The sequence below is a fragment of the Rhinoraja longicauda genome, chromosome 1 (genome assembly GCF_053455715.1).
Source record: "Rhinoraja longicauda isolate Sanriku21f chromosome 1, sRhiLon1.1, whole genome shotgun sequence".
NCBI classification, from domain to species: Eukaryota; Metazoa; Chordata; class Chondrichthyes; order Rajiformes; family Arhynchobatidae; genus Rhinoraja; species Rhinoraja longicauda.
This window is the reverse complement of record NC_135953.1, coordinates 99,263,912-99,285,020: the sequence shown is the minus strand read 5'-3', so window position 1 is coordinate 99,285,020 and position 21,109 is coordinate 99,263,912. Positions and strand designations below refer to the sequence as shown.

The 21,109-nt window shown below is 43.5% G+C and overlaps 1 protein-coding gene across 2 annotated transcripts in view; it reads left to right on the top strand.

The window, feature by feature from the left end:
- grid2 (glutamate receptor, ionotropic, delta 2) overlaps nucleotides 1-21,109 on the top strand; it is a 771,247-nt gene that overhangs the window by 480,613 nt on the left and 269,525 nt on the right. For both annotated transcript variants that reach the window (XM_078403214.1, XM_078403218.1), the window contains exon 3: nucleotides 5,691-5,975. In XM_078403214.1, the coding sequence (XP_078259340.1) occupies nucleotides 5,691-5,975 (285 nt within the window). The remainder of the gene's footprint in view (nucleotides 1-5,690; nucleotides 5,976-21,109) is intronic.

The following is a 21,109-nucleotide window of genomic DNA, read 5'->3' as shown; positions in this document are numbered from 1 at the left end:
TAGTCCTAGACTCTCCCACGAGTGGAAACATCCTCTCCACATCCACTCTATCCAAGCCTTTCACTATTCTGTACGTTTCAATTAGATCTCCCCTCATTCTTCTCTCCTCCACCAAATATGGGCCCAGTGCCAACAAACGCTCATCATAAGTTCACCTCCTCATTTCTGAGATCATTCTTGTAAACCTCCTCTGGACCCTCTCCAGAGCTAGCACATCCTTCCTCAGATATGGTGTCCACAATTGCTCACAATATTCCAAATGTGCCCTGATCAGCCCCTTATAGATCTTCAGCATTACAGCCCTGTTTTTGTATATAAGACCTCTCGAAATAAATGGTAGCATTGATTTTGTTTTCTGATTCGACTTGCAGATTAACTTTTTGGGAATCCTGCACCAGCACTCCCAAGTCCCTTTGCACCTCCAATTTCTGGATTCTCTCCCTATTTATAAATAATCTACGTCTTTATTACTACAACCAAAATGCATGACTTCACACTTTGTTACATTATATTCCATCTGCCACTTCTCTGCCTACTCTCCCAACCTATCCAAGTCCTTCTGCAGAGTCCATGCTTTCTCTGCACTACCTGCCCCTCCACCTATTTTCATATCATCTGCAAACTTGGCCACAAAGCCTTCAATCCCCTCATCCAAATCATCAATGTACAATGTGAGGAGCAGTGGCCCCAGCACCGAGCCCTGCTGAACTCCACTAGTCACTTAGGTAGATGGTAGCTCAGGACCACTCTCCAATGATAGGATAATAACAGCAGGGAAGAAACTGTCTCTGAATCTGGACTACAATCTAAAATGAATACAGAAAAAAAATGCTTGAAACACTCAACAGGCCAGGCAGCATCTGTGAAGAGAGAAACAGGGTTAATATTTGAGGTCAAAGACCTTTCATCATAACAGTATCTCCCTGAAAGAGATCAAAAGTGGTGAACACCATCCAGTCCATCACGGGTACTGACCTCCCCACCATCGAAGGGATCTACAGGAGTAGCCAGCATCATCAGTGACCCACACCACCCTGGCCACGCTCTGATTTCACTTCTGCCATCAGGAAAAAGGTATAGGAGCCTGAAAACTGTAATGTCCAGGTTCAGGAGCAGCAATCAACATCCATCAGGCTATAAAACACCACAACCTCCAACTAAGCTCCAAACTACATAGACTTGGGGGCATTGATTTTGTCTTTGCACTATTAGTGTTTGTCTGTGTTTTATATACTGAACTTTTTAGTTGTTTATTATATCATTTACAGAGTACTATTTTTACATATCTGTTGCGCTGCTGCAAGTAAGAATTTCATAGTTCTGTTTTGGGACTTATGACAACAAAATACTCTTGACTCTGGAGTATCTCCCTGAAAAATTATCTCTTCTCTCTCCACAGATGTTGTTGAAATGCCTTTCCAGCATTCTCTGTAATGAAAACCAATAGTTTTTTTTTGACTCTCAGCTGATTTATCTTTTAGAGGTGTACAAGATCATGAATGGTATAAATCGGACACATGCACAGAGTCTTTTGCCCAGAGTAGGGGAATTGAGAACAAGAGGACATAGGTTTAAGGTGAGAGGGAAAAGATTTATCTGGAACCTGAGGAATAACATTTTAAAACAAAGGGTGGTAGGTATATGGAGCATGCTGCCGGAGAAGGTAGTTGAGGAAAATCGTAACATATGAGACATTTGGACAGGTGCGTGGTTAGGATAGATTTAGATGGTGATGGGTCAAGCAGTTGAGCCAAGTGTAGATGGGGCATGTTGACTTGCGTGGGCTAGTTGGTGTGAAGGGCCTGTTTCCACGCTGTATAATTTGGTTAAGTATGAAACAAATTTGATTCCCACTTGATTCTCACATTTGAGTGCAATGTGATGCGAGCATAATGGGAGAAGTGAGAATCAATCTTTGATTACAGTTTTGTGCAGATTGTAGAATTGCTCAAAAGTAGGCAAAGATTGCAATTGTGGATGGACATTGGGGCTATAATCTGGAGGAACTGCAGTTTGAAAATTGATTTGATTTTAAGTGTTACTACCATACTTCCTCTCGCACTGCACTAAACGATTTAACTGATTGCAACAGTTTAATTCACACAGGCACTTCGATTCAAGAATGGGCACCTTGAACCTAATTAAAGCACAAGATTGCCACTAATGTTTCTGCTTCTCAATCTATCCCTTGTGGTTAACAATAAGTCACAATCAGGTACCAAAGATGGATGACATTGAGGTGAAAAGAAATTAATGACATTAATGCAAATTGAATTCTACAAACACAAAGAGATGTTATTTAATGTTACCAATTCTAGAATTGGTTAATTTTAGACTTTGGAAATTGAGTATTACTTGACCTATTAATAGTAAACTTGTGGGCATATGAAATGACGCAAAGTACTGAAGTAACTCAACAGGTCAGGCAGCATCTCTGGAGAACATGGACAGGTGACGTTTTGGGTCGAGACCATTTTTTGACCCAATTTATCACCTATCCATGTTGTCCAGAGATGCTGCATGACCCATTGAATTACTTCAGCACTTTTGTTTATTAACCAGCATCTGCAATTCCTTGTTTTCCACTACATACAGACCCAGGAACTGCAGATGCTGGAAACTTGAGCAAAACACAGTACTGGAGGAACTCAGTGGGTCAGGTAGCATCTGTGAGGTGATGTTTCAGGAGCAAAACACAAAGCACTGCAGTAATTAAATATGTGCTGTTTTCCTGTAAGTTTGTTTATCATTGACACATAAATGGAATGAAGAAAGTTTAACATTGGTGTTAATATCTAATGGCCATCTGCAGGAGGGGGGGGGGGGGGGGGAATCAGTTTCAGTCTACCCCATGACAGAAGGGGGAGGGTTGTAAGTTGCCCAAGCTAAATATGAGGTGCTGTTCCTCTAATTTGCACGTGGCTTCACTCTGACATTCTCAGACTTACTAAATGTGTGCATTTTGAAATCATGGAGTATCAGACTCATACAGCAGAGAAATAACCCTTTCCATCAAATGTAGCATTCCCAAATCAATAAGCTACCTTGCAAATTTGGTCCCACTGGCTGGTGCAGTCTCCAGTTTAACCAAGGTCTTCAGGTCAAAGCAACCTGAAGTAACATGATTGCCGGAAAAATGAATGCTGATAAACTCTGACCTCGTTGTCATCTGAGATCTTCGAAGCAGATTATTCATTGTGCCTTCAGCAAGATATAACACTTGAGATAAATTTCAGGCTTTTTAAAATAAATCAAGCCATCATCAATATTCTTGACAGGTTCAGGAGAAGCAAAAACAACATACGTATGGAAAACACTTCTTACCGTTGCTGCAAAGCATTTGAGGTCCTTGACATTTCCATCACATTATTGTTACGTTTTAGCTTCTTCGGAGAGGAGGGTTGAAAAGGGATTGTTTCTTTGAAGTTGTTTATTCTGGGTGACAATGTGAATTGATGAAACTGTTACTGAATGCCAGCTTCCTGACGATTTCAATAGATTTTACTGACATTGACTCTCAAACCCCCATCACTCGAGTTTTAATACAACATTAATCCTCAAATGTTGAAAAAGTGTTGTTTTTACAAAATCTCAAACCATGAAGACTTTGCACCACATTCAAAAAACAACATTATTCCCAATGCCCAGGTGCAGCTTGTATGTCTTAGATAGTCACAGCCATACTGCACGAAAACAGACCTTTTGGCTCAACTCATCCATGCCATCCCATCAAAGCTAATCCCATTTGTCCACATTTGACCCACACCACTCTAAACCATTCCTATCCATGTCTAGGTGTCTTTAAATGTGATTATATTACCTGCCTCAACTACCTCCTCCAACAGCTCATTCCATATACACTCCACCCTCTCAGATTCCTATTAAATCTCTCCCCTCTCATCTTAAACTTGTGCTCTGGTTCTTGATTCCCTCACCTTGGGTAACAGATTCTGTGCATTCACCCTAGCTATTTCAGTCATGAATTTATTTATCTTATAAAGATCACCCCTTAGCCTCCTGCGCTCCAAGGAATAAAGTCTTAGACTGCCCAACCTTTCCCTTTACCTCAGATCCTTGAGTCCTGGCAGCATCCTTGTAAATCTTCGCTGTACTCTTTCCAGCTTAATGACATCCTTCGTATATTGTGTGGGAAAATAACTGCAGATGCTGGTACAAATCCTATATTGCAGGGTGAACGAAATTGAACCCAGTACTCAAATGCCGACTCACCAAGGTCTTGTAAACTGTAACACAACACCCTAACTTCTATACACAGTAGCTAAAGATTGTGGAATCCAAAAGCCATCTAATGAACCATTTAAGTGGGATTTTCAAGTAAATCTCTGTTATGACATTTTTAATTAACAATGTTGACGGTACAATATTTTAATCCTTGACACTGTGGGATAATTGATTTTTTTTAAGGAATGTTGACAGGGATTTGCTGGAGGTGTGCAGGGATTTTAATTCAAAGTTGGAGCGAGTGGCTCCGAGCCAGCTTTTAGTGTTGAGTTGGAAGAGGTAAAGAAAAGCCATATCTCGGCATGCAGGGGGATTTACTCTGTCATTCAATATGATATTGGCTGATCTTTCAGTGCCATTTTGTGCAATAGTCATATGTATGTATGTGTATATATATTGATTCCTTTTAAAATTCAAACGTCCATAAATATCATTTGGAATATACTCAGTCTGAGTCTCCAGGGACGTCTTGTGCAGTGAATTTCAAAGATTCTCTGAACAAAGTGGAATGGAAGGTCCTGTTTCTGTGCAATCCGATTCTAAGATACAAAGAAGGGTGGAAGTGTGAACTTGTTTTGGTATTCCGGCTCTCAGAGAGATGTTGTTAAGCTGGTATTTATTCACAAAATGTTGGAGTAACTCAGCAGGTCAGGCAGCATCTCGGGAGAGAAGGAATGGGTGACGTTTCGGGTCGAGACCCTTCTTCAGACTGATGTTAAAAGATGGAGGCGCAGGCAAGTCCCAAGAAAGCAGATGAGGCTGTGGTAGCGAGTCTGGGTCAAGATGTGGTCGTAGAGTAGGAGGGCAGGAGAAATCACAGAGAGGGAGCAACGAGAGAGCATGTTGCTAAACACTCGTCGAAGAGAGGAGGAGAACTTCTTCAAAGTGAACATACCTTGAGGAGAAATCGCAATGGAGCAACAAGTAGGATAAGAAAATAACTGCAGATGCTGGTACAAATCGAAGGTATTTATTCACAAAATGCTGGAGTAACTCAGCAGGTCAGGCAGCATCTCGGGAGAGAAGGAATGGGTGACGTTTCGGGCCGAAACCCTTCTTCAGACTGAAGGGTTAAGCTGGAAAGGGTTCAAAGAAGATTTACAAGGATGTTGCCAGGACTGGAGAGACTGAGCTATAGGTAGAGGTTGGGCAGGCTAGGACTTTATTCCTTGGAGAGCAGGAGGATGAGGGGTGGTGTTGTCGAGATGTATTAGATCACGAAGGGAATTGATAGGGCAGATGTACAGTCTTTTATCCAGAGTAGGGGAATCAAGGACCAGAGGGCATAGCTTTAAGGTGAGAGGAGAAAGATTTAATAGAAATCTGAGGGAAAACTTTATCATTCAGAGGTTGGTCTGTAACTTAACCAGTTGGTATTCTGTTCACTTTGTCCCAGGTTACCTACAAAGTAAAGCATCACGTTGACAAATTCTTTCCTTTCCTTTCAGCATGCGACTTGATGAATCAGGGCATACTAGCCCTGGTCAGCTCAGTCGGCTGCATGTCGGCTGGGTCTCTGCAGTCCCTGGCGGACGCCATGCACATCCCACACCTCTACATACAAAGGACGACTTCTGGATCACCGAGGAGTGGCTGTGGCCCCACCAGGACCAACAGGAACGAGAACTACACCCTCTATATCCGTCCGCCTGTCTACCTGAACGAAGTCATCCTCAAGGTTATCTCCGAGTTCGCCTGGCAGAAGTTCATTATTTTCTATGACAGCGATTATGGTAAGCATTTATCTCCTCAACAACGCTGCTACAGTGTGGATTTAAATCATTGCAATAACAAGCTATATATTCTCAGGGTGTGTATTCCAAAGGGTGTAAGCATTGGAATATATTGAGTGTTCATGTTTCCTGGAGAGTGGTGCTTATTCCTCTAGAATACATTTCCAGCTGCTCTTTTCCTTGTTGGATTTTCCTTGTTGTTTTCCTGTTTTCCTCTTGCCTCCAAGTTGGAGTTGTTTGTAAATGAGCCAGTAATCTCCATAATCGGGGTGGTGGGGGGAGCAGAGGGTGAGTGGGGAGTTACGTTCATTTCAAGTAACATTTTTTTCATGTAATCTCCTGTGCTAGTTCCAATCACACGCGGCGGTTAGAGAGGAATGATCTCCTCAGCAGTTAAATCTCATTGCCTCCAAGTTGAAGTTCTTCATAAATGGGACAGTCATCTCCTTCAGTGGGGGGCGTTTGGATTTATTTCAGGTTACACTTGGCCCTTGTTGTCTCTTGCACTGGTTTCAATCACCCGAGGAGTTTAAAGGTGAATTATCTCATTAGCTGTTGGAGCCGAGACCATCACACAAACCAATTTCCCTTTTATTAACTCTACCTACACTATGCTGCCTCGGCAAGACCACCAGCATAATCAGTGACAAGTCTCACTCCGGTATGCTGCCTTGGGAAAACAGCCAACATAGTCAAGGTGCCTTTTCACCATGTTCTCCCCTCTCCCATTGTGCAAGGGGTACAGAAGTGTGAAAAATGCATACCTCCAGATTCAGGGACAGTGTCTTCCCAGCTATTATCAAGCAACGGAACCATCAAACCAACAACCAAAGAGCGGCCCTCAGCTGCTAATTACCTCATTGGAGGTCTTCGGACTGCCTTTAATCGGATTTTACTGGACGCACTGAACATTATTCCCTTTATCATGTATCTGTACACTGTGGATGGCTCAGTGGTAATCATGTATAGTCTTTCTGCTCGCTGGTTAGCACACAACAAAATCTTTTCATTGCACCTCGGTGCATGTGACAATAGTTGCCAAAGTTCTGGTAATTGTTCTCTCTTGTGCCCTCATGTGCTCCCTGTACTGTGATGACTAGAGCTCTACACCGTGTGTCCAATGTGTTATAAATTAATGGACAGTCAAAATGGAAACATGCTCTTCGGCCCAACTCATCTACGCTGAAGATCTCTGTAAAGTCAGCGGCTGAGGGGAGTCCTGCTAACCATATATCAAATAATGAGAGGTATTTAATACAGAGAAATGTGAGGTGGAGAAATGTGAGGTGTTCCATTTTGGCAAGAGTAACATGGGTGGGACCTACACATTGAATGGTGGGGCTCTGGGGAGTGCTGCAGAGCAGAGAGATCGAGGTGTGCAGGTACTTAGGTCCTTGAAAGTAGCATCATAGGTGGATGGGTGGTCAAAAAGGCTTTCAGCATATTGGCCTTCATCAGTCAGAATATTGAGCATAGAAGTTGGGAGGTCATGTTACTGCTGCATAAGACATTGGCGAGGCCACTTTTAGTGTATTGTGTTCAGTTTTGGTAACCATGTTATAGGAAAGATGTTGTCAAGCTGGAAAGAGCGCAGAGAAGATTTATAAAGATGTTACCAGGACTCAAGGATCTAAGCGATAGGGAGAGGTTGAGCAGGCTGGGATTTTATTGCTTGGGGCGCTGGAGGATGAGGAATGATCTTATAGAGGTATACAAAATTATGAGAGGAACAGATCGGCTATCTGCTCAATTTCATGCCCACAGTAGGGGGATCGAGAACCAGAGGACACACGTTTAAGGGGGGGTAGGGAAGGATTTAATAGGAACCTGAGGGGTAACATTTTTACACAAAAGGTGGTGGGGAGATGGGCCAAACTGGTGGAGGAGGTAGTTGAGGCAGACATCATAACATTTAAGAGACAATTGGACAGGTTCAGAAGTTCTAGGAGCAGAATTAGGCCATTCAGCCCATCGTCTATTCTGCCATTCAATCATGCTTGATCTATCTTTCCCTCTCAAACCCATTCTCCTGCCTTCTCCCCATAACCCCTAACTCCCTTACAAGGATTGGCACATGGATATGTGGCGAATGGAAGGATATGGACTAAGTGCAGACAAAGAAGATAAGTTTATCTTGACATCATGTTCGGCACAGACATTGTGAGCTAAAGGGCCAGTTCCTATGCTGTACTGTTCTATGTTCCATCTCTGTACGTGTCCCATTTGCCTGCGTTTGACCCATATCCCTTCTAATCATTTCCTATCCGGTTTAGGTCATGGAAGGCAATTTTTTTAATTGACCATGTTTATGAAACGTAGGAGAATAAGCATTGGAATAATCAAGAGAGAGTCAAGAATGTTTTTTTGTCATATGTCCCAAACAGAACAATAAGATACTTACTTGCAGCAGCACAACCAAATATATAAACATAGAACTCTGTAAACAATATAATAAACTGAAAAAGGTTCAGCGTGTGTGAACTCTTGCGTGTCACAGAACGTTTAGACACACTAACACACATTTCATATGTGTGTATGATATATGTGTGTGTGCGTGTGTGTATATGTGCATGTATATATAAGTCTGAAGAAGGGCCTCGACCCGAAACGTCACCCATTCCTCTCTTCTAGATGCTGCCTGACCTGCTGAGTTATTCCAGCATTTTGTGAAACCTTCTGCACGTATATATATATATAGTATGTAGTATGTATGTGTGTGTACATGCATACACATATATCTACATATGTACCTACACACATACATATCTATTTATTCACAAAATGCTGGAGTAACTCAGCAGGTCAGGCAGCATCTCGGGAGAGAAGGAATGGGTGATGTTTCGGGTCGAGACCCTTCTTCAGACTGCAATTATTTTCACATACATATCTACATACATACCTGCAGACCTAAGTACATACCTACACGCATATATACATCCCTACATAGCTCTATTCCTACCAACATAATTACTTACCTACATACGTACATACTTATATATTGGTAACTCAAATTTCACTGTACCTTAATTGGTACAAGTGACAATAAACTGACCTTGAAACCTTGATACACAAAACAAACAATAATAATAAGCAAACTGGAACATAAAAGCACCAGTAGGGGGTTGAACAAGACCCGACGCCTCACTCTTGGTTCAAAAATTACAACAGAGTGGTTCATCAAACATTCTCACGATATATTTCCGCCCATTTGATTTTTTGCCAGGTTGCAGTGCACATATTGGCTTTGATGTGGCTCAACAGACGTATAATTAATACAAGTTTGACTTTTAACTGTTCCCACTGCAGACATTCAATCCAGTGACAGAGAGTTATGAAAATGCTTAATGGGAGAGTTTTTTTAAATTTTCCTAATTGAACAGTGCTAGATAATTGCCAAATACATCACGCCTGCCCACGCTTCATTTCTGCCCTAAATAATTGATCTAAATTGATAATGGGTGTAATTGTACTGCCCAGTATTATTAAGGAAGAGTCAGATTCTAGCCTGACTCCTGTTGCAAAGCAAAATAATAAAATTACAATTTCAAGCTATAAAATACTCATGGGTCCACGAAACTCGTTTACCCTGTATATTCAGGTATCCTATTTAATTTATGTGTAGGAAAAAAACTGCAGATGCTGGTTTAAATAGAAGGTAGACACAAAATGCTGGAGTAACTCAGCAGGACAGGCAGCATCTCTGGAGAGAAGGAATAGGTGACATTTCAGGTCAAGACCCTTCTTCAGACTGATGTTAGGGGAGTGGGCGGGACAAAGATAGAATGTAGTGGAAGACAGTAAGACTGGTGGGAGAACTGGGAAGGGGGAGGGGATGGCGAGAGAGGGAAAGCAAGGGCTATTTGAAGTTAGAGAAGTCAATGTTCATACCGCTGGGGTGTAAGCTACCCAAGCAAAATATGAGGTGCTATTCTTCCAATTTGTGCTGGGCCTCACTCTGACAATGGAGGAGGCCCAGGACACAAAGGTCTGATTGGGAATGGGGGGGGAAGTTAAAGTGCTGGCCTCGTCCTGACCTTCCACCCCATCAGCCGTCGCATACAGCATATAATCCTCCAACACTGTCGCCACATCCAACGGGATCCCACTACTGCACTACTGTCCACAACTTCCCATCTCCACCCCTTTCTGCTTTCTGCAAACACCATTCCCTCCGCAACTCCCTGGTCAACTCGTCGTTTCCCAGCCAAACCACCCCCTCCCCAGCCAGGTACTTTCCCCTGCAACCGCAGGAGATGCAACACCTGTCCCTTTACCTCCCCCCTCGACTCCATCCAAGGATCCCGACAGTCTTTTCAGCTGAGGCAGAGGTTCACTTGCAACTCCTCCAACCTCATCTACTGTATCCGCTGTTCCAGGTGTCAACCTCTGTACACCAGCGAGACCAAGCGCAGGCTCAGCGAACGTTTCGCTGGACACCGCCGCTCAGTCCGCCTTAACCTACCTGATCTCCCGGTTGCTCAGCACTTTAACTCCCACTCCCATTCCCAATCTTCCCTTTCTGGCCTGGGCCTCCTCGATTGTCAGAGTGAGGCCCAGCGCAAATTGGAGGAACAACACCTCATATTTTGCTTGGGTAGCTTACACCCCAGCGGTATGATTATTGATGTCACTAACTTCAAATAGCCCTTGCTTTCCCTCTCTCTCCATCCCCTCCCCCTCCCCAGCTCTCCCACCAGTCTTACTGTCTCTGATTACATTCTATCTCTGTCCCGCACACTCCCCTGACATCAGTCTGAAGAAGGGTCTCGGCCCTAAATGTCACCCATTCCTTGTCTCCAGAGATGCTGCCTGTCCTATTTAATTTAGTTTGGTTTAGTTTAGTTTAGAGATACAGCGTGGAAACAGGCCGCTCGGCCCACCGAGTCCACACCCGACCAGCGATCCCCACACATTAACGCTATCCTACACACACTGGGGACAATTTTACATTTATATCAAGCCAATTAACCTACAAACCACTACGTCTTTGGAGTGTGAGAGGAAACTGATGATCGCGGAGAAAACCCATACAGGTCACGGGCAGAATGTACAAACTCCGTACATACAAGCACCCATAGTCAGGATAGAACCCGGATCTCTGGCACTGGAAGGCAGTAGCTCTACCGCTAAGCCACCGTGCCATCTGATTGTGTATTTCCCATGCCATTCATCAGAGCGAATATATTTAATGTCTTATGCCACTTTCCTTGGGTAAGAAATAGCATAGTGTGGACTGGGGGAGCTGAGGCCGTTCTCCTTTCTGTAGTCTGAATAAGGGTCCCGACCCGAAATGTTGCCTGTCCATTCCCTCCACAAATGCTGCCTGACCCGTTAATTTCTTCCATTGCTTTTTGTTTCGCTCAAGATTCCAGCATCTGCAGTCACTTTTGTCTCTCCTGTTTTTCTCTATGTGGAGTAGTTCAGGAAGATCTATGTAATTTTCCAATATTTAAAATACTATCACGACATTAAAAAAACCATATGGACAGGTATATGGATACAATAAATTTGGAGCAATATAGGCCAAATGCAGGCAGGTGGGACTAGTGTAGATGGGGCAAGTTGATCGGTGTGAGCAAGTTGGACTGAAGAGCCTGTTTCCCCACTGTATGACTCTATGACTCTAAGAGAGTTGACGGAGGCAAACTGGTTTAGATTGAGAAAAACTGCTCCCAATCTCAGATCTGTCGAATACTGGGAGATTCCAGTTTAAAGTATGCAACAGGAGAAAGAAGTGGAATGTGAAGATTTTTTTAAATGCAAAAACAGTATTGGATGCAGCATCCTGGTCGAGATGGAAGAGTTGGGCCAAATGTAATAGATTACCCAAAGATCAGTGCTAGGGTGGCACAGTGGTACAGCGGTAGATTTACACATCTGAGTTTGTACGTCTTTCCTGTGACCATATGGATTTTCTCCAGGTGCCCCGGTTTCCCCCCACACTCCAAAGGTGTTTAGGTTTGTAAGGTTAATTGGCTTCTGCAAATTGTCCCTAATGTGTAGGGTAGTGTGAGTGCAGGGTGGTCCCTGGTTGCACAGACACGGTGGGCCAAAAGGGCTGTTTCCACACTGTATCACGAAAGTAAAGTCCAAAGGCTTCTGCTGTTTACTATTTAAGTTAATAAACTGGAGAACAGAACAAACTACAATATTTCCATGTTTGAAAGTGATATAAATATAGGTGTACGGGTACATTGTGATTCTGCACAGTATGAAGATAGACCTGGCAAATTAATTTCCACAATTTTTTTAATTATGGGTCTGAAGTGGCTGATTTCAATTCTGTTGCAATTTGCCATTTTAATCTATGTTATGTTTGGTTTGAGGAGAATAATTCTTCCACTTTGTAATGTTACTGACATCGTGAAAAATTTTAACTGCATGAAAACACTCACAATTAAATGCAAAACAAATCTGCAAAACATATCACTCTCTGTTTCGTGACAAATGTTGTCAAATAAATAGCAAACATGAACTATCAGTAATTCTAAAGGGTCAATTGAGGATCCAGTGAGAAACTAACAATACTCACTGTACCTGATTTGACATTAGAAAACTACTTGAAGTTTCTCATCCTTGAAAGTGGCATCACAGATAGATAGGGTGGCCAAGAAGGTTTTCGTCACATTGGCCTTCATCGGTCAACGTATTGAGTATAGAGGGTGGGAGGTCATGTTGCACAAGACATTGGTGAGGCCACTTCTAGAGTGTTGTGTTTAGTTTCGGATACCATGTTATAGGAAAGATGTTGTTAAGCTGGAATGGGTGCAGAGAAAATTTACCATTATGTTGCCGGACCCGAGGGCGTGAGCTAGAGGAAAGGTTCAACAGCCAATTGCTATATTCTTTGGAGTGCAGGAGAATCTTATAGAGGTGTGTATGATCATGAGTGAAATAGATAGGGTAAATGAACAGAGTCTTTTACCGATAGTAGGTACCGCGTTTGTGTAGGAGGGAAATTAAAAATCAGATTAAATGATGCCAGAACAACAATCTCTCTCTCAACGGTGGCAAGACCAAGGTTGTTGACTTTGGGAGGCCGAGGATCCACAAACCTGTCTTCATTGACGGGTCGGTGGTGGAGTCACCAACTTCAGGTTCCTGGACATGCACCTGAACATGCACCTGGACATGCACCTGGACATGCACCTGGACATGCATGCCTCTGAAGATCTGTCCAGGGCCCAGCACATAGATGCAATTATAAAGAAAGCTCATCAACGTCTCCACTTTCTTAGAAGATTGAGGAGATTCGGTATGTCGCCAAATACTCTCTTGAACTTCTACAGACTCTTGAGCAGTTCAAATGACTTGCTGTGGACCTTAGAGTGGACAGTGATATTACAGTGAGTCCACAGAAGATCACAGTCTAATTGATCTCTTGCCAATCCAATTGTGCCATATGCTCTAATTCTTCCTCTCCTGACCCCACATTACTTCATTGCTTTCTTTCTGAAGTATATGTCACACTTTCTCTTCAAGCCTTCGATTATATATGTTTATACCAGGCTACAGAGTTTTCCCAATCCCCAGTATATTTTGCATTAAAAAAATGTTGCCTTATTATTCCTTTATCTGCAAGTGGTCATCTTATATTTATGACCCCATGATCTCAACCATTTTGCAAAGTCAAATCGCGGTGCCTTGTGAGATAAGATAGTGTTGTTGCCTAGGCCCAGTGTCTGCAAATGAGAGATTGTTATCTTTCCACGAGTAAAAGTGACATGAGTTACTTAGCTGGAATTATTATCACGGGAGTGTGTGTGCTGATAACTGCACAGTCTATTCTTTCAAGAAGCATTAGCGCAGCTGGATTATTTACTGTCCTATTCCCTGGAGCGAAGGAGGATGAGGGGTGATTTTAAAATGATTAAAATCATGAGGGAAATTGCTCGGGTGAATGCACATTTTTACCCAGGGTTGGGGAATCACGAATCAGAAGACATGGGTAACATTTTTATTCGGAGGGTGGTTGGTACATGGAAGACAATGACTGAATGTGGACAATTCGAAGAGGAAAGAACATTTGTAGCACAGTGGTAAGAGAACACAGCAAAGGATCAGTGGGATGGGTCCCGACCAAATCTTTGTTTGTTCACGTCCTTCAGAGATGCCGGCTGACCCCAGGACAGGACAGTGGGGCAGCTGGAGAGTTGCTGCCTTACAGTGCCAGAGATCCAGGTTTGATCCTAGCTACTGATGCTGTCTGTATAGAGTTTGCACGTTTGCGTGAGTCTGTGCCGACCAGCAATCACCCTGTACACTAGCACTATCCTGCACACCAAGGACAATGTAAAATTTTACCAAATCCAATTAACCTGCAAACCTGTACGTCCATGGAATGTGGGAGGAAACCGGAGCACCTGGAGAAAACCCACATGGTTACAGGGAGAACGTACAAACTCCGCACAGACAGCACCCATAGTCAGGAGTGAAGCCTTGTCATTGACGCTGTAAGGCACCAACTCCACTGTTGCGCCACCGTACCGCCCTTGTGCAGAAGTAACAATCTCCTTGGCTCAGAGCTTCCTAATGTAGGATGATTCCAAGCCGCTGCAGTGATCTATGGGTTGTCTCCCATCCTGCTGGTCATTGCTGCATGAAAGAGGTCACTTCACTCTGCTCACAGAGAATTGAATGCATATATTTTGGCTACGTGAGAAGCAAGAGGCATTTCATCCACTGGGATTTGGCTACATTGATGACTTCCCTTGAAGGGAGGAAGCCACAGACTGCACTTATGCTCTCATTAATTACTTGCACCGATTCATCAACTGGAAAGGTCTCCACTCCCTCAATGTGTAAGTCTTTGTGCATCAGCAGAAGAATTTCCTCAAGGTGATGGCTGTGCTTTAGAGAATCATGCTTTACTCATTCATCTTTCAAGAGGACTGCAGTGCTGGACAATTACGACATCCAGCGCTACCTGAAGACATGGAACCTGGAGGACAAAGACTACTGCTATTGAATATAGAGGTTGGGGAGGTCATGTTGCACTTATCTAAGTCATTGGTGAGATGGCATTTGGAGTATTGTGTTCAGTTTTGGGGACCATGTTATAGGAAAGATGTTGTCAACCAGGAAAGGGTGCAGAGAAGATTTAAGAGAATGCTGCCATGGCTGTATGGAAAGGTTGAGCAGGCTAGGACTCTATTCCTTGGAGCGCAGGAGGATGAGGGGGTGATCTTATTGAGGTGTACAAAATCATGACAGGAATAGATTGGGCAATCACACAGTCTCTTGTCCAGAGGAGGTAGTTGAGGCAGGTACTATCGCAACATTTAAGAAACATTTAGACAGGTACATGGGCAGGATAGGTTGAGAGGGATATGGGCCAAATGCAGGCAGGTGGGACTAGTGTAGGTGGGACATGTTGGTTGGCGTGGACAAGTTGAGCCGATTGGCTGTTTCCACTCTGTATCACTCTATGACCACTCTTTACTTTCCTCGCTCCTAGCATCAGTGACCCAAGTGTCAAGACAGTTCAATGGCCAAGTGCACTGAGAGGAAACATGCAGCACACCAGCAGAGTGAGATCTGTAGGGCCAGCATTATTGAATACAAGGGCAGCACACCAGTAGAGCTGCTGTCTCACAGCGCCAGAGACCCAGGGGTTCGATCCTGACCTCGGACACTATCTGTGTGGAGTTTGCACATTCTCCCTGTCTCTATGTGGGTTTCCTTCAGGTGCTTGTGTTTGCCCCCACATCCCAAAGATGTGTCGGTTTGTAAGTTAATTGGCCACTGTAAATTACCCCAAGTGTGTAAGGATAGGAAAGTGGAATGACAGAGAACTGGTGTGAACAGGTGATCAATGGTCGGGTGGACTTGATGTGCCTCAGGAGAATATGGATGGGTGACATTTCAGGTCGGGAACCTTCTTCAGATTGAGGAAGTAGAGGTGGGGACTTTGAGCCAAATGTTGGCAGGTGGGACTAGTGTAGATGGGACATGTTGGTTGGCGTGGGCAACTTGGGCGGAAGGCCCTGTTTACACGCTGTATGACGTTATGAATCTGCTGATGATAATGTATTGTCATGGTTGACCATGAGGAATGGATCTCTCAGTAGCAGAGAACTCACTCCTCATTGAACAGGCTACCTTTGTGATTTTGAAGGATCTCACATAAGCTTTACAGTGGGTGGGTGATTAACCTCCCTGATTCTGTGATCTACCTCGTCACAACCTTTGCACATTATTCTCTCGGCACTTTCTCCGTAGCTGTCTCACTAGATTTTGCAATAAAACTGGGGTAATACAACTGGTCAGCCGCATCTCTGGAGAATATGGATAGACTGCAGAGGGTCCCAACTTGAAACATCGCCTATCCATGTTATCCAGAGATGCTGCCTCACAAACTGAGTTACTTCAGCATTTTGTGTCTTTATTAATAAATCAGCATCTGCAGTTCCTTGTGTCTACTATGTTCTGCACATAGGAACACAGAAACATAGAAAATAGGTGCAGGAGTAGGCCATTCGGCCCTTCGTGCCAGCACCGCCATTCAATATGATCATGGCTAATCATCCAAAATCTGTACCCCGTTCCGGCTTTTCCCCCATTTCCCTTGAATGCACATTGTCCATTTTCCCTTTTGCACTACCTAATGAACTCCTGTACTGTCTGATTGCACAGTGGCATAGTGATAGAGTTGCCATCTTACAATGCCATAGACCCAAGTTCAAATCTGACTATGGCTGCTTGCTCTCTGTATGGATTTTGTACGTTCTCCGTGTGACCGCGTGGGTTTTCTCTGGGTTCTCTGGTTTCCTCCCACATTCCAAAGACATGCAGGTTCATAGGTAACTTGGCTTCTGTAAAATTGTCCCGAGTGTGTAGGATCAAACCAGTGTATGGGTAATCGCTGGTCAGCTTGGATTCGGTGGGCCGAAGGGCCTGTTTTCACGCAATATTTCTAAACTAATATGACTAGCTAGTTTTTCACTCTCGGTACACGTGACAACAATATAGAAAATTATAATGTGTAGGAAGGAACTGCAGATGCCGACTTGCACCAAAGATAGACACAAAATGCTGGAGTAACTTAGCGGGTCAGGCAGCATTTCTGGAGATAAGGAATAGGTGACGTTTTGAATCCTGATCCTGACTCTCAGTCTGAAGGAGAATCTTGACCTGACTAGCTAGTCATATCACCTATTCCTTTTCTCCAGAGATGCAGCCTGACCCACTGAGTTACTCCAGCATTTTGTGTCTATCCCAATTCCAATTCCAGAGAGGCAATGCTGTAAGCTGCCCGGATGACAGATTGTGCACTCATAATTTTGTCAATCAGCAAGCATTGTTTCAAGCTGAGTGAGCTACACTTGGAATAAGTATCGCAGGTCTATTCTTGCTGTAAATACAACATGTGCCAAAGAGTAATTTATATCCAGGCGTTCAGTCACAAGCAGTCAATAATTCAATACTGAACAACAAGATGGAAGTAGCTATTTCTACAGAACATTCACACTACATTACTTTTTGTTAGTATGTCAGATACGATGACACTGGAATATTGACGAACATTACTGCCATGTCCTTTAATCTTAAACTTCTGTTTTTCATCAGCTCTGTCATTTATGGCTCACTTTCAAAGAACGTTTGTTTCTGAATTGTAATGTTCTGGGTAAAAGTCATCATGACATAAAGTTTTGGGTGGCATGGAGGCACAGCAGTAGAGCTGCTGCCTTACAGAGCCAAAGATCGGGTTCGATCCTGACTACAGGTGCTGTCGTCTGTATGGAGTTTGTATGTTCTCCCTATGGGTTTTCTCCCGGTGCTCCGGTTTCCGCCCACATCCCAAGGACATGCAGGTTTGTAAATTGACCCTATTGTGTAGGATAGAACTAGTGTACGGGCGATTGCTGGTCGGCAAAGGGCCGGAGGGTCTGTTTCCGTGCTGAAACACTAAACTAAACTAAACTAAACTAAACTTATACAACACAAAAACAGCCTCTATGGCCCTACTCATCCAGGGTGACAACGTTGCCTATCTGATCTAAACCCATATTCCCTCTGAACCTTTCCTATACATTTACCTGTCTAAATGTTGCTTCAATGTTGTAATTGAACTCACTTCTACAGATTCCTCTGGCAGTTCGTTGCATTTCTGCACCACCCTCTGTGTGAATAAGTTGCTACTATGTTCCCTTTTAAATCTTTCCCCTCTCACTCCCCGTTACTCCCCCGGAGGAGGTAGTTGAGGCAGGTACTCTCTCAACATTTAAGAAACATTTAGACAGGGACATGGATAGGACAGGTTTAGAGGGATAGGGGCCAAATGCAGGCAGGTGGGACTAGTGTGAATGGGACATGTCGGTCAGAGTGGGCAAGTTGAGCCAAAGGGCCTGGTTTCATGCTGCATGACTCTATGACTCCCACCTTAAATCTAAGCCCTCTAGTTTCAGGAGAAGCAACTATGACAATTCACTTTATCTATGCCCCTCATGACTTTATATTGCTCTGTAAGGTCACCCCTCTGATGCTCCAAGGAAAAATTGTCCCAGTCTATCTAGACTCTCTTTATAACCCAAGCCCTCCAGAACTAGTAGCATCCTAATGAATCTTGTCTGCACCTTTACAGTTTAATGGCATCCTTCCTATAGCCAGGTGGCTGAAACTACTTACAAAACTCAAGTGCAGTCTCACCAATGCCCTGTACAGCTGTAACATGACTTCCTATTTCTTGTGTAGCAAAGAACTGCAGATGTTGGTTTATACTGAAGATGGACACAAAGGATCTTCGAGAAACATATAAAATTCTTAAGGGATTGGACAAGCTAGATGCAGAAAAAATGTTCCCCATGTTGGGGGAGTCCAGATTCAGGGGATCACAGTTTAAGAATAAGGGGCAGGCCATTTAGGACTGAGAGAAGAAAAAACATTTTCTCCCAGAGAGTTGTGAATCTGTGGAATTCTCTGCCACAGAAGGTGGTGGAGGCCAATTCACTGGGTGTATTCAAGAAAGAGTTAGATATAGCTCTTAGGGCTAACAGAATGAAGGAATATGGGGAAAAAGCAGGAACGGGGTACTGATTCTGGATAATCAGCCATGATTATATTGAATGGCAGTGCTGGCTCGAACAGCCAAACGGCCTTCTCCTGCACCTACTTTCTAAAGTGCTGGAGTAACTCAGCAGGTCAGGCAGCTTCTCTGGAGAAAAAGGATGGGTGATGGTTCGGGTCGGGACCCTTCTTCAGACTCAGTCTGAAGAAGGGTCACACAACCTTTATCTTCAGAGATGCTGCCTGACCCACTGAGTTACTCCAGCACTTTGTGTCGGTCCCACCTATCGTACTCAGTGCCCTGATCGATGACGGCAAGCGTGACAAACTCTTTCTTTGCCACCCTATTCAACCTGTGCCGCCACTTTCAGAGAACTGTGCACTTGTACCCCCTCCGTCTCTCTATTCCATAACAACTCTGAAGATAACAGTCAATCCTTGATTTTCCCAGTTCTGGTGGTAAACAGACGATGATTTCAGTGAAGGACAAAGAGTTCCTCAGTCACCCCAGCCAATATTCATCTGTCATTCAACATAACCAAAAAGAGATAAATTAGTTTTCCATCTCAATTGCTGTGCACAAATTAGAATGCTGTGCTGTTGATATAAACATAGGAAACAGTTTCCCCAAAGTAATTTGTCGGTCGTGAAGTATTTTGGGTTGCTTTGATCTAGTGCAAAATGATTGCTCTTTCTTTGGAGATGGAGGCAGCCCCAGTGAGTAGATCAAGTTATGATATTCTTTCCCAATTATAAAATCTATAAAAGAGATTAAGCCGTGCACACAGCAGGCTATTCCCCTCCACATACATCGAATTGTCGTCACATTCATCAGTTATAATGTTTCTGTCAATATTTCATCAGAACGCTTATGCAACCATCTCAGAACTCCAATAAAATTTAAATCAAGAGCTCAATGCACCAAAGAATAATGTAGAAAGAGGCAGAAATTCCTTGGAGCGCATGAGGATGAGGAGTGATCTTATAGACGTGTAAACAATCATGAAAGGAATAGATCCTGTCAATGCACAAAGACTTTTGCCCAGAGTAGGGGAATCAAAAACCATGGACATTGGTTTAAGGTGAGGAGGGAAAGATTTAATAAGAACCTGAGGGGTAACTTTTTTTAATACAAAGAATGGTGATTGTTTCCTAATATTCCAGAGAAAACAATCCATGTTTGCTTAAAGTAGGATAGTGTTAGAGAAGGGGGTGATCGCTAGTCGGTGTGGACTCGGTGGGCCAAAAGGCCTGTTTCCACGCTGTATCTCAAAAACTAAACTGAGAAGACAACATAGCACACAATGTCTGTGCCAACATAATGCCAATACCAAGGTGTATTGTTGAGCTGGGTAAGCCGTTTAAGTACCAGACCACCTAATTGGATTAATGTATTTTATTTTTTAAGTAATGTGAAGCCTGGTGACCATCTCGGCCCACAATGTTTATGTCTGAAGAAGGGTCCTGACCAGAAAATTCATCCAACCTCATTCTCCCGACCTGCTGATTTACTCCAGCATTTTGCGTCGATCTATGTCTATGTCTATGTTGGACATAATGCCAATTTAAACAAATCTCCTCTGCCTGCACATGATCCATATCCCTCCATTCCTTCCATGCGCCAATCTTAAAGCCTCTTACGCCATGATCATATGTGCCTCCACCATCACCTCCAGAAGTACATTCCAGGCACTTGAGGCCCTCTATGTAAAAGACTTGCCCCGCACTTCTCCTTTAAACTTTGCTCCACTCATCTTAAAGTTATATCCTCCAGTCTATTACATTTCCACCCTGGGAAAAAGATTCTGACTGACCGCCCTATCTATGCTTCTCATAGATTTATATACTTCTATCGGGTCTCCTATTGACCTGTGGCCTTCCAGAGAAAACAATCAAAGTCTGTCTAACCTCTCTTTGCAGGTAAACCTTCCTTTAACCAACCCACTAATGGAACAACCACATGGGAATTTTCTCTGCGAAAAATGATTACCACATTTTTTTTGCTTTACAATGGGGCAGCACAGTGACACGGCAGTAGAGTTGCTGCCTTACAGCGCCAGAGACCCAGGTTCAATCCTGACTATGGGGGCTGTCTGTACAGAGTTTGTACGTTCTCCCCATGAACACAT